The sequence below is a fragment of the Mastigoproctus giganteus genome, chromosome 9 (assembly GCF_048544385.1).
Source record: "Mastigoproctus giganteus isolate SK-2022 chromosome 9, ASM4854438v1, whole genome shotgun sequence".
Taxonomy (NCBI): domain Eukaryota; kingdom Metazoa; phylum Arthropoda; class Arachnida; order Uropygi; family Thelyphonidae; genus Mastigoproctus; species Mastigoproctus giganteus.
The window spans coordinates 101,980,531-101,995,494 of NC_143583.1; the positions used below are offsets into that span (position 1 = coordinate 101,980,531).

General features: G+C 35.7%; 1 protein-coding gene across 3 annotated transcripts in view; it reads right to left on the reverse strand.

The window, feature by feature from the left end:
* Window positions 1-14,964, reverse strand: part of rb (adaptor related protein complex 3 subunit ruby) — a 445,832-nt gene that overhangs the window by 418,114 nt on the left and 12,754 nt on the right. For all 3 annotated transcript variants that reach the window (XM_090381955.1, XM_090381954.1, XM_090381953.1), the window contains exon 2: window positions 8,268-8,343. In XM_090381955.1, the coding sequence (XP_090238081.1) occupies window positions 8,268-8,343 (76 nt within the window). The remainder of the gene's footprint in view (window positions 1-8,267; window positions 8,344-14,964) is intronic.

The following is a 14,964-nucleotide window of genomic DNA, read 5'->3' on the forward strand; positions in this document are numbered from 1 at the left end:
TGGAGATATAGGGATGAGAGTTACTGTACTATCTAATAAAAATAATGAATTATCCCTACACACTTCAGCTACTGTTTTTATCAGTGTATGGATGTGATTGAATTTGTGAAGCTGATGCTTGTTTTTTGTGGTTGGGATTCTGAAGGCCATTGTGTCAAAATAATCTAAATGTTTGTGCTGCTACCTTGGTGGACAGTGTTTGTGAACGTTTATATGTTGTACTCTGGTGGTTTTCAATTGAAATGGAATTTTATTTAGAAGGACACGGAACTATTTGTGGCTATACCTAGCTTCGTCCTTACAAGAATATTGGAACTTACTTATCCGCAGGATATACAAAAAGATAAATCCTGTGGGACTTACAGACAAATATGGTACTGTGTGTACACAGACACTCTTGTTCCTTGGTGTTATTTGCTGTACTTGTATAGTGTGTTGTTCTGGATGTAATGGTCCAAAATTTAAATTGATAATTCCTGGTGAAGCATGTAATCATTTTTCTCAAATCGCGGGTTATAAATTGTATAGCTATGTAAATATTGTGTACACAGAAAAGTTTTCAGCTGGATCAGGTTACATGCTAGATGTTGATATTTTTACACCCCAAGGTTGTGGTGACTTAAAAGAAATTCAAGGTTATGTTGATCTGTGGTTACTGATTTGATTTAACTGGTATTGATTGGTTGCTCATTTAGACATGGCCTGGAAGGGTTCTGGGCTATTCATAACTCATGAATGTAAATCCAGTAGTAACTATGATAGTTGCTACTTCTAAGTTTAAATGATTTGATTTGTAGGTGGGTCTTACGATTAAGTTGATCTCAGGTCTCCTTTATATTTTGTTGAGCTGATTGCTCTTTTCTCTCTATGTGCTGCTAGATTCTGCAGATAGGGATATTTGTATACAGTATATATGTTTTGTTTCCACTAGTAATCTTCTATTCTATATTCTTTTTGCTGTATTGTACTTCTCACTTAGTTTCTGAGGATGTCTCTTTCTTCCCTTACTTCTATCTCTTTCCTCCCTCACCAAATCCTCTACTTCTCCTACTATGTTCCTTCTCCTTTCCTTATTTATTCCTTGAGGTTTCCAGCTTGTCTGGAAATCTCAGTTAGTGAAATTTTCCAGATAGTAGTCCCTGGTGCACCTCCAGGAATGGGAGTCAGGGGGCCAAGTGTGAACTGACTCTGAAGTCACCAGGTTCACGCACTCAGCATAAAACACAACACATATACAATCATTTCAACACTAAACACATATTTGCCGGCATTGGCTTCTGCCTTACAGATACCACAGTGGCATATAGGGGAAACCCTGGAGACCACCTTAATTACAAACAACACTTTGAACACTGTTTTTATTACCTAATAAAAATAATGAATTAGTGCCTAAATACTTAGGTTAGGTGCATAATCTCTAAAACATTTTGAAAATCCAGGATACATCTCAGGACCCAAGATGGCATAAATCTGACATCCGGGGTCTCGAGGATGTCAGATTTTATAAGCTTCTACTGTATACACATATAGATAAATTAACCTTTATAGGGTTTTTAGGTTTTATCTTTATAAAATCATTTCTCGATTAACACTTTTTCTTGTCTTGTCCTGGGGAATTTTTGGCACACAGCTATTCAGACCATAGTGTACCACCTCTTAGAGTTCTCTAGCTTTGTCACATATTATCTCTATAAATGTGTACAGAGGCCAATTTGTATGCTGAGAATGCCAAAAAAAATCTAGAAGGGGGAAAGACTTTACTCCTTATGTCTTAGGCTAAAAATTGTTTAACTTTTGCTGTGTTCATGTGAACTATCCTTGTATGCAAAGTAAAATCAAAAAGTTAAAGAACTGAATTTTTATTTAACCAACATAATATATATATAATTATATATCAAAATTTTCAAAATAATGACCTTAGCTGTTTACCCACTTTCTCTCATTGGTTACTATATTCGCAAAAAACAACTTCAAGTCCTCTTTTGAAATTTCACTGATTTTGTCTCAACTACCATAACTTCTTTTCAGAAGAAAACTTTTGTCCTTTAACGAGTTCTTCAGTTTAGGAAAACAGTAAAAATCACATCATGGAAGTAACTGTGTAAAAAACAAGGTCATTATAAGAGTGTTGGTGTTTAGCAAGGTATTCAGAAAGCTGATTGAGCAGGGCAAGGTTTTTCAAAATGGAAAGTGGAATGCAATGTGCTATCATCGGCAAAACTATGGATAGGATTTCCAGTCAGTAGAAGAAGGTCATTAATATACAATAAGAAAAGAGTGAGGGAAAGAACTGAACCTTGGGGGACACCAGCATTAGTTGAGGAGTTAGAAGACAGAGAGACATCACCCTCAGTGAGCAATTAGAGAAAAAACTGGATAACCAATTAACAGTTGGCAAACCATAGGATGGAAGCTTGTTTAGAAGACCTTTATGCCAAACAAGATCGAAAGCCTTTGAGATGTCAAGAGCAACTGCTTGTGTTTCACCAAACTTTTCCATCGAATTTGTCCATAAATGGGTGACATAAACCAGAATATCACCAGTGAATCGACACTGATGGAATCCATATTGGCGATCGTGGATCAGACGGAAGGTTTCTACGTAGTTTAAGAGTTGGTGATTAATTGATTTCTACATTATTTTAGAAAGAGTAGAAGTAATTGCAATGAGACAATAATTGAATGGGAGGGACTTGTCACCCAAGCAGAAGGCTAAAAGGAAAAACACCTTTGGAATAAGAAAGTGAAAAAAGGCAGCAAAGAACAGGAGTAAGTTCAAGAGCACAGGTTTTGAGAACAAGTGGAGAAATACCATCAGGACCTGGAGCTTTCTTAGCATCGAGATTTGTCAAAATCCTTCTGACATCCTTTTGACGGAAGACCACAGGAGGCATTGAATGGATCGTGTTGGGAATGGTGGGAGGTGTTTTACCAAGATCATTAATACACGAGTTGGAAGAAAAATGGGATGCTAGCAGGTCAGCTTTATCCTTGGCTGAAGTGACAACAGAACCATCTGGTTTGGACAGAAGTGGGAGCAGAGATGGGCAAAAGTTGCGGCCAATAGCTTTGGCAAGAGACCAGAATGCTCGGCTACCATTAGGGTAAGAAGCAAGTTTTCTACTCTTAGCCAGTTCAAAATCTAGTTTGAACTGATTAATGACTGCTTTACAATTGTTGCGAGCTTTGGTGTAGGCAGAAAATGAAACTGAAGGAATGGAAACAAACCAATTACGATATGCAAAATTCTTCTCTTGAACAGCTTTAGCACATTTATTGGAAAACCAAGGTTTAGATAAAGGACGAGATTTTAAAGTGGAGTGTGGGATAAAGGATTCCATTCATGCAAGAATAATTTCACTGACACGATCTGAGCAAATGTTGACATAAGAAGTTTTGAAACAGTAATCCGACCAAGGAAAAGAAGAAAAGAAGTCTCGCAGGTCATCCCATTTTGCATTCTTGTAATGCCCAACAATACGAGGTTGGGAATAGTCATCAGATAAAGGCTCCATTGGAGAAGAGACAAGCACCAAGTTGTGATCTGTGGTACCTAAAGGACCACTCACTTCGACAGTGTACTTAGAAGGGTTGTTTGTGAGAAAAAGATCAAGCATGTTGGCTGTATGGTTAGGATTGTCTGGTATTCTTGTAGGTAAATGAACAATCTGAGCAAGGTCATTAGAAATTGCAAAAGCCTCAACATCTCGACTAGCTGAGTCGGTGTGACTAGAAAACGGAAATCAGCTGGAGTTGTGAACATTAAAATCACCAAGGAAAATTACCTCACTGTTAGGAAAGTTGGACTGGAGAAAGTCAAGTTGCAAAGAGAGGAAGTCAAAGAGCTCCAAGTGATTAGTGGAGTTGGGAGAACGGTAGAGGCAACTGATGAATTTTACACGAGGTAGAGAGATTTTAATCCAAAGAAGATCGAAGAGAGGAGATTCCAAATTACCAATTCTCTGACAGGGAATATCAGAATGGACATATGCACAAGTACCACCTTTGAGGTGAATGGAATCATACAGTGAATGATTTGGGCAATTGAGAGGAGCAGTAGTTGAATTAACCGATAACTGAGATTCTGTCAGAAAAAGTACATGGGGTTTGGCAGACTGCAAGTGGAAATGGACATCGTTGAGATTAGAATTGAGACCATGTATATTTGTGAAATGAACTAGGAAGAAATTACCCAGTTGTAATGAGGAGGAGAATTGTCATGGAGTAATTTAACTTTATCTTGCCTACAATCCCTTCCTTCTGACTACATCTCTCAAATACTAAATGATTTTTTAAGTACATAATCTTATTAACAGTATGACTTCTTGATATAAATGCAAAATGAAATGTACGTTATAGTTAAAAATGCTCTAGAATAACTTTAAAGACAGATCTGTCAATCTGAAATTTTTTACCTACTAGGAGACTTCCACTCAGACAATTCACACACTGTTTGCGGGTCATAAAGACAATATCACATTTAATCTACTATCATTATTGTTTTTCTAAATGGTAGATCATGATTGTAAATTTCAATCAGTTTTTTAAAGTTTAACTCCTGTTTCTATCTCACCTGATATTAAAAACTTGGGAATAAAAGAAGTTTCACATTTTTTTCAAGCTTAAAATATCAAATACAACATAACATTCCAACTTGAGAAACTATCTTTCAATTCTTATCAGACAAATCAGTACAAATAATGCATTTAATATGGGATACAAGTTTCCAAATTCGTAATGTGCAAGATCACCTACAGTGCATCATACTAAATGATACTGAATCCATCTTTGAAGTAACTGTTCAATTACCATTCGACAAAGCACTTTCACTGTAAGCTTCAACAATCATTTATAGTCTCTTGCGACTGATTTTTTTCAACAAAAAGCATTCATAAAACACCTTTGTTCAAAAAGTAACATTACAAAGTTACTTACCTTCAGCAACAAATAAAAATAAAACTTTACACATGTGCAACCAAAATGTCATCTACTGTACAGCCTATGTTAATTGCCAGTAGCCTAGGTTACAAAATAAACTCAAAAGTTTTCATATTCGATGCTCAAAATATTCTTAACAAATTCAGTACTGGAACTTTCTGATTCTACCTCGTATAATGGTACACATACACAGAAAAATAACCCTTGAAGGTTTGGAAAATGGAGAAAAAAAGCGTAATAAAAAAATTGGTTGAATTTTACTTGTCTTGCAAAATAGATCACCATCCCCATAACAATTTATAAAAATTGTGATTCCCTCCCACTCCCCTCTATGTTATTATGAAACAAAATAATACTCTACCTCATACTTCAATCCAATAAAAATCACATGATGCAAGCCAGTTCCTATTTATGAGATTCAAGACGATATCCATATACTGCAGTTTCCACATTCCACTGTTGAATGTGGAAACTGCAGTATATGGTTATGGAGTTAAACATGGGAGGGTGGGGGAAATCTTTCATACTACTGTGATCATCCCAACAGTAAATAAAGATCATCCCATCAGCAAAACAGTAGTTTTGCCAATGATAGCACATTGCATTCCACTTTCCATTTTGAGAAAACTTGCCCTGCTCAATCAGCTTCAACTTCTCGAATATCTGCTACCAATTCCTTAAATGCCGATCTCCAGGTAATTCTCCAGTGGGGCAAAGACAACTTAGTTGATTTCAGTCCTAAAACTCAGTCTTGTCTTATATCTCGCAAAAAGGATTCTTCTGCTCCTATGCTTATCTTTGGTGACACTCCGATTTCTAGGCAAAATGATACATCTCTTTTGGGGATTACCCTGACTTTTAATCTCTCTTGGCACATTACAAATATTCCTCTCAAGCACATTACAAATATTCCTTCCTCTGCATCTAAAAAACTTGGTTTTCTCTTTCGCTCTTGGGGTTATTTTTCTTCCAAACAGCTGTTCACTCTGTACAAATCACAAATCCACCCTACCATGGAATATTGTTCCCACATCTGGGGCGGTACCCCCAAAACCTCTTTCAGGCTTCTAGATTCCATCAGAAGAGGGCAGTTAGGTTAATTAATGACTCCTCTCTAACTGAGTCTCTCCACTCGCTGTCTCATAGACGTACTTTTTCTGCTGCATGCCTTTTCTACAGATACTTCCATGGGCACTGTTCTTCTGAATTGGCTTCTATAATTCCCGCTCTCTCTTTAAAAACAGTCCAAACACGTTGGACTGTTTCAAAACGGTCACACTTCTAGAGAAGCTCAGAAGTGTAAACAACCTACAGTTCTGGATTGGTGAACAATATGCAAAATTTACTAGCAATTTACTGGCAGTCATGCCAACCCAAAGCCAGTTAGTCTTAAGTTGCTTTTTTGTTGTATGGACATTCTTTGTGCACCATATCTAAAATCACCATCAGAAACCAAAGAGCAGAAAGTACAGCTTGGGAAAAGTCCCACTGAAAAAAAAACAAAATTCTATAAACAGCTTATGAGGATGAGGCTCTGTCCTGAGCACAAATTAATGTTTTAAGCATTTTAAGGAGGTTCATCTACAGCAGATGAACCTCAAAGTGGAAGACTGAAAACAACCTACAGTTCTGAATTGGTAAACAATATGCACAATTTACTATCAAGTGACTCGTTTCATATCCTGCGACCACATTAGGAAAGCAAACGTATACAGCATCAGCCAAAAAAAAAAAAAAAACAAGTTTCACCATTTCACCCATCCATTCGCTCCAAAAGTTTGTCCAGTTCTTCCTTGAATTTATTCATCAACTTCCACAATGGTCAATGGAAGTTTGTTCCAGCAATCTATTCTACAACTGTCCTTCCTCAATTTGAATTTATACCCCCTCAGGTGCATAATCTGAGCAAGAGGAAGAATCCCATCAGCATTAAGCTTGCTCAAACCATTCAAGGCCTTATACGCCTCAATAAAATCAACTTGCAAGTGTCTAGTCTTCAGATGCTGCAATTTGTAGAATTTAAGCTTTTCTTGATAAGAGCAACCCTTTGTTTCTCTTGCCAATCTTGTTGTCCTCTGTACACATTCCAGCAGCGAGACATCCTTCCTAAAATGAAGCCTCCAGACCTGTATGCAGTATTCAACATGGGGCCTGACCATTGCCTTATACAAAGGGATAATCAACTCTTTATGCCTGCCAACAAAATTCCTGTATATCATTGACAAGACCCAATGAGCTGCTCTGGCAGCCAGTCTGCACTGCTCAGAAAACTTCATATATGACTGCACAATTACTCCCAGGGCTTTTTTTCATTCTCCAGTACCCTGAGTGTAGTACTGCACACTTGGTACATTCAATGCAAAGTACTACATATGCTACCCATATGCAGTATTTTGCATTTGTCAATGATTGACTAGCAAGTGAGTTAAATGTGAATAAGAAATTGATGAGGTCAAAGTTATCCAGACTTGAAGAAAAAAAAAGTAGAACAAAGTGTGTGTAATAAGGAAAACTCAGACAACTATATGCTTAGAAAGATTTTGTTCAAATAGCTGATAGTGCAGAATGGTGATCAAAAAGCTTATTAAGACCAAAATAATAAATAAAAAAGGTTTGTTTCCAGAAACCACATAATAAAATCATGCTAATTGCATTCTTCAATCAGAAATGGATAAATTTAATGAAACTTGGAATGGTTTTCATTTTATGGTACTCATTTTACTAGGTATGAGTTGGCTTATTATTTATTATTTTTTACTCTGAAAACTTCATTGCTACTTTTTAAATTTTAATGAAAATTGGGAGGTGGTTCAAGAAATCTTTCAAAATGAATTAAATATAAAATTGCATGAAAAATTGTTCATAGTAGAGTTGAATTGTTCATAAAAATTGTTCAGCAGAGTTTTAAGATGCAGAGAGACAGACATACAGTGAAAACATGCTTTACACGTATGCAAATGTCTCTAAATATGACTATGGAATTTAATGGTAAAGTCTCCAATTTAAAAATAATAAAAAATAAATAGTGGCAAATGCCGATGTAGTATGAATACTCATTTTACTAGGTATGAGTTGGCTTATTATTTATTATTTTTTACTCTGAAAACTTCATTGCTACTTTTTAAAATTCAAACATCTGCAGCTTCATAACCATTCCAAATAAGATGTGTTTATGAAAACTTGTTCAGTGTTTACAAGTCATGAATCAATCAGGACCTGCATATTGAGATAACAGACCCACATTTTATGAAACACCCCTATATCACAGTTTTATATATTTATAAACTGCATATCACAGTTTTATATATTTATATATAAAAAACACTTACACCAATTATCCGTTTCATTGCTTCCAACTTCAATCCATCTTTATTGCTATCCAACATATTCTTTAAATCTTCATGTCTGTTAAAATTCAAAATAACTCAAATTATGTGAAGACAGATATACTAAATAATTAATATACAATGATAGCCAATTATAAGCTGTAAAAAAATAAGTAAAAATACTTAATAAAATGGATTCTCATTATATCAAAATTATTAGTTAAGAAGTACACAAATACTGAAGAATGTAAGAAGTTCAGGAAAGCTGTTGTATGCCCATTTCTAATCTGCATCCATTATAATAACTGGACATAATATTATATGTAATTGCATATGCAAATTGTGGCTGTTTCAATCAATGTTTTATAAAAACACACAACATGAATATTACTAGCAAAACTGCAAAATTAGTTAATTTAACCAGTTTTTCAGACATTAAATTTGTAACCACAATTTCAATCATTGAAAACTTCACAACATAACATGTCAGTGATGTATTGCTTTAATTCTGATCAATGACATTAGATAAAAGTATATTCTTTGAATGTGTAATATAACAGTTCAGTTTTGTTATAAAAAAAGTTATGAATAGGCAGCTAGAGCTTTCATTCAAGATGCCTATGAAATCTGCTGCTAAATCATATAACACAAATCACAGAAAATATTTCACTATGGATAGCAGCACTGTCTTGTGTTTTCTGTGAAAAGAACATTCCATATAGAAAAACAATTCCAGATTGGCAAACATGTGAAAGCAACATTACACACTGTGGCCATACAAAGAACAAGCAAGGAAAAATTGCCAGATCAGTTTCTTTTAACCAAACTATGTTTCTCAAGAGAAGAGAAAACTGAACAAAATTTTGAATAAATTCAAGGAAGAATTATGCTAATTATTGGAGGGGATGGACAGGTGTGTGGGAAGGGTTTTTTTTTTTTTTTTTTGGCTGATACTTTATAAGCTTGTTTGCTTGCTTGCATCATTTTCCACTAATATACTGTTGGGGGGGGTGAAGTAAGTAAAGTTCTGTAATACTTCAACTATCTGCTATTTATGCAATTACATAAACTTCTTTCCATAACACTGAAGAATGAAAATACAACAGCACATGCCAAAATGACATCAATAATGATTAAAATTAAATAAGAGAAACATATTTGCAAAAGCATGCATGGGAAAAATTATATTATTGATGTAGTTTAAAGCAATCATTATAGTGAAAAGTTTCTTATTTATATATCTTTTCTGTCATGTAAAACTTTATATAATGGGATGTCTCATTCGCCCGACCATTTCTTACAGCAATTCTGCCTTCACATCTCTAGCTACCTACCTACATAATATCATCAAACCCTTTATACAGTCTACTAAATTTGGCATAAAGAACTATGATTCTCTATTCAGTAGTTTGAAGGATTGTAAATTACACAACAATAATAACATTTTCTCCCTGGATGTCACATCTCTATACACAATTAGATGTGGTGTGGGATAGGTTAAATAATAACGCTATACCTATCAACCATACCAAACTTCCCATTAAAGAAATTTTTCATTTTATTAAATTCCTAATTGATGCTAATTTTATTATGTTTTGTGATAAAGTGTATAAACAAATTTTTGGGTTACCTATGGGCTTAAACCTTAGCAGTCGCTTATCAGAAATTTACCTTTCCACAACCTCTTTTTTTACCCAGGTAAGATATTATGGGAGATGCTTGGACAATGTTCTCTGTATTACTGACACTAATGCTATTCAGGATATCTTACATTCATTCAATAACATCCACCCTAGACTGAATTTCACACTTAAAACAGAGAACTCTGAAACAAAATCATTAAATTTCTCAAATTTTACACTCACTCATCACATTAATAGTATCTAATTTAGTATCTATTGGAAGCCGACAAACACAGGCATGTTCCTTCACTACAACAGCTACCACCCGTTTGCTTACAAACGATCTATTATTTTTAACCAATTTCTGAATGCATACAAGTACATATTCAACATCAGATTTATCGTTAACCACGGAAATCCAAACACTAACTGATAGATTTTTAAATAGAGGCTATTCTCTTTTCATCATTGACCAAATTAAAATGCAGGCTAAAAATAAGTTACAAGTGAGAACTCTAGTCAATAGCAATAATACCAAGAAATACTTTATTTCCATTCCTTACATTGAACAACAGAACAAACAACTTAACAGGCTTTTCAGAGATACAGAATATAAAATTGTGTCTAAACCCATGCAGAAATTACATATTGAACTAAGCAATCGATCAATACTTTCATCATTTTCAACACATAAACGACATGTATACATTTCACATACGGAATGTGATTATCTTATCAAGGCTCAATAGATGTGAGGGTGAAACAACATTTAGCCTCAAAAAGTGCATCTAGGGTAGGTGCATCAGAATTAGCTTTTCATACCGTCAACAAAAATCATACCTTTTTATTTGAAGAGTCCAAAATACTTAGTATACAGCGGAACTATACTAAATTATCAAATCGCTGAAACCCTGGAAATCAAATTACACGAAAATTCCATTAATAAACGTCGCCCATATCTCATCTTGGATTTGTAATCATTTGCGTGTATACACCAAGATATTAAATAATCACTAATTTTAAAAAGTCCCACTAATTTACTTCGCATTACTTCTATCCTGTGACCAAGACATAACGTTGAAAAACCCGGTCCACTTTAGGAAGGAAGTTGTTCAAAATTGTTTCAAATTATTTAACTAATTTAATTATTTTAACTATCATACGCTGCAGTCATTTTATTATTAGACATAATGTCTTCTGGCACTCAATGGTGTGCGTTGGTGGTCGGGTTGGGGGAACCTTAGCTATTGATCGCAGATATGTCAGACCATTCATATGTCTTTGAGGGAATGAAGTCATTAAAAAAATAGTTTTATGTTCGTTGAATTCAGGAGTGCGTTGTGTTGAAGTATTCTACAAAAAAGCATTGGGGTAAATTTCGCTTTATCTCTATATATTAGTGTACAAATGTAGAACTCATTGAGCATCATAGCTCTGTTTTTTATCTATCTTATTTATATATAAAAGTGGGAAGGACGACACTTATAAAAAGTTAGTCAGTATGATGCCAGACTACTGCATGCTTCCAGGATGGCCCTGACACAACATGACATGGAATTCATGACAGGAACTGACCTACAGGAATATGGTACCATTCATCACAAAAAAAGTCACCAATTCACACAGCTTAGATAGTAGCAGAAACTTTGTCCTTTGGGCCTTCAGTCCATTGTTTGACAATGTAAGCCATGTGAGGTGTAGCACTGTCATCCTGGGAAACTCCCTATCCCAGAGGAAGAAATGCTATAGGGTACAGGCAGGGCCATGTTAAACATGTAAGCCTGAAAGTGGCTAAATTCGAGCTCCAACTCCCAGAGGCAGCAAATGAGCACAAACCTTTTCATATCTGAGGTATGAATACTTAGATCCTACCCTGTTTGGATTGGGTGGGGGCGGGCAGCATTTTCTTGTTTTCAGCCAGGTCTTTATACAACTCAGGGTGCAGATAATCACTCAGGATGTTCATAAAGCTCATATCAGTAAGATGACTGCCTATTGGGACAATAACAGATAAACAAGTACCGTACCATTATGGACTGTTAGAACCGTTCAATGTAGACACCCTAGAAGGTACAGATGCTTTACATGTTGCTGCATGTAATGTGATAACACAGGTTATCACAAAAAGATTGAGGGTTAACTTTTCAGACTATATCACTTTCAGTCACTCCTCAGGGAACTTTAACTGATACTACCAAAAAAATAGAACTACTGATAAGCATTGGCAAGTATAATGAGTGATTTATGCATAACTGACATGGTATTCAATTTTATGCTTCCTTCTGACATCATAGAGACAAACATACACCACACTGAATTCTACTTGCATTCAGTTCACCAGTGTTTGTCTGTTATGTTTTGCAATCTGAAATGACAAGTGGACATCCCTATGCAAGTGTGAATTATTGACCTAATTATATTTCAATGATGATGCCAATCCACGTTTTACCCATGTCAACATCACCTTCAAAACAGTTCCTTGTGAGATTTTAACAAGTTCCACAATCTTTATTCATTAATAACACTACCCTTCCTAAAATGAGGTATGGAGGCCTCATTTTAGGAAGGATGTAGATTTACTTGAGCATGTACAGAGAAGGGCAACAAGATTGGTGAGGGGAATGAAGGGATCCTCTTACCAAGAGAGGCTTGAGTTCTGCAAATTGCAGTGGCTGGAGACTAGGCACCTGCGCGGTGATCTGATTGAGGTGTATAAGGCCTTGAATGGGTTGAGCACGCTGAATTCTGATGGGATCCTTCCACTTGTTCAGATTACAAACCTAAGGGGGCATAAATTCAAATTAAGAAAAGACAGATGTAGAATAGATGTGAGGAAATTTGCCTTTAGCCAGCGGGTGGTTAATTACTGGAACAAACTTCCATCTGTCGTTGTGGAAGTTGATAGGTTGAATAAATTTAAGGAGGAACTGGACAGGCATTTGCAGGGAATGGTGTGATTTTTTTTTTTTTTTTTTAGCTGATGCTGCATAAGCTCATACACTTGCTTTCTTGCATCACATGCCACTACTACTATATTTGTTGATATTTGGTTTTTAGGAGCATTAGCAACTAAGGCCATATTGCTCTGGGGATATGCAGTGCTCATTCCCTGGCCTTTCCGCATCCTCTGTATTTGGTGGTCACGGGCTCGAACCCCGATCTAATCAAGAAGCATGTGCTACACACTGCCACTCCTACCTACCTGGCTATAGAGGTGCCAATAATAACACTGCCCAACATGGTTTTTACCTCCAGCAAATCAATGGTTGTTTCTGGTAAAGTTTTATGTATAGAATTTAAAATCAATCATAAAAATTTCTTATCATGTCTCAGTTTTAAGATATAGATCGATAACTGGATTCTGTATAGAGATATCATTACTGTTTGAAATACAATTTTTAAACTTATTAACTTTTGGTTGGTTTTGTTTATTGGTCTAAAAGTTACTTTTTATTAATAATAATATAATAAACTAAACTACAAGAATTCACCTTCAAATTTACCAATTGCTTTTACTGTTTTTAGGTTAATGCATTGTTAAAATGGAGAAGACAAAGCACAGAACTTGCATCAATCACCCAGACAACTTCTGCTGTTTGTGGACACTTAACCCCAAAAACTCCGAGGACTTCATGCATTGTTAAATGCATGCTAGGTTAATGCATTGTTAAAATGGAGAAGACAAAGCACAGAACTTGCATCAATCACCCAGACAACTTCTGCTGTTTGTGGACACTTAACCCCAAAAACTCCGAGGAAGAAAATATACAATGTCACAAAAGTTGCATGTTCATTGTACTTCGGCTGCAAGAACGGTGACCAAGAAAAAAATTGAGCTCCACATATCTGTTGTATTACTTGTACAACAAACTTACAAACGATACCAAGGTTGCTGGACTCTGCCATGATGGGAGATTACTGTTGGTTCCTTAAACAGGAAAGCAATCTGGAGTATAAAAAGAAATCATTGAGTGGGAAACATGTCGAGTAACATATATTATGTGTAATAATTATAACCATGTATGCTGATATTGTACAAAAACAAGAATGTATATATTTTGATGTAGATATGACAGAAGTAAAAGATCGATATTTTCATAATTAGGACATTAATTTTATTCAGAATAACCAACTTTCGTTCCAGAGGTATGACGAAAAAAAAATTTTGTCGGGTAGTGTAATTTGTAGGTCACTTGTCACTAATGTAGTAGTAGTAGTAGCATGTGATGCAAGAAAGCAAGTGTATGAGCTTATGCAGCATCAGCCAAAAAAAAAAAAAAAAAAAAAATCACACCATTCCCGACAAATGCCTGTCCAGTTCCTCCTTAAATTTATTCAACCTATCAACTTCAACAACGGCAGATGGAAGTTTGTTCCAGCAATTAACCACCCGCTGGCTAAAGACAAATTTCCGCACATCTATTCTACATCTGTCCTTTATTAATTTGAATTTAGGCCGCCTTAGGTTAGTAATCTGAACAACTGGAAGGATCCCATCAGAATTCAGCGTGCTCAACCCATTCAAGGCATTATACACCTCAATCAGATCACCGCGCAGGTACCTAGTCTCCAGCCACTGCAATTTGCAGAACTTAAGCCTCTCTTGGTAAGAGGATCCCTTCATTCCCCTCACCAATGTTGATGATAAGAGACATCCATATGATTATACCCCACTCAAAGTCAATGAGATTGACTCGTGTGGTTGTTGATGTTTGAGGTTTATCAGCAGAAGAGCAGCCTGGATCAAGCTATGCCTGCTCATGATTTATTTAATGCCTCAAGTCCAAAAGATGGTTATATATGGACTGGTCAAAGTCATGCTCATTCATAATACAAGCTTCATGGTGCAGCCTCCCTTCATACCGATAACTAAGAAATTTCTGGAAGGCAATTTGACCATAGTAGTAACCATCACTTGTTCGGAACACCTCTAATTTGCATATGTCATTGGGCCATGGTACTCAAATGTTTTCATTATTTTGTCCACCACCTGTATTTCACTTGCCATAACCATAGAATTCCCTATATTTAATTACACAAGCCAACAAAAAATATTTTTTGTCATACTCCGCAATGAA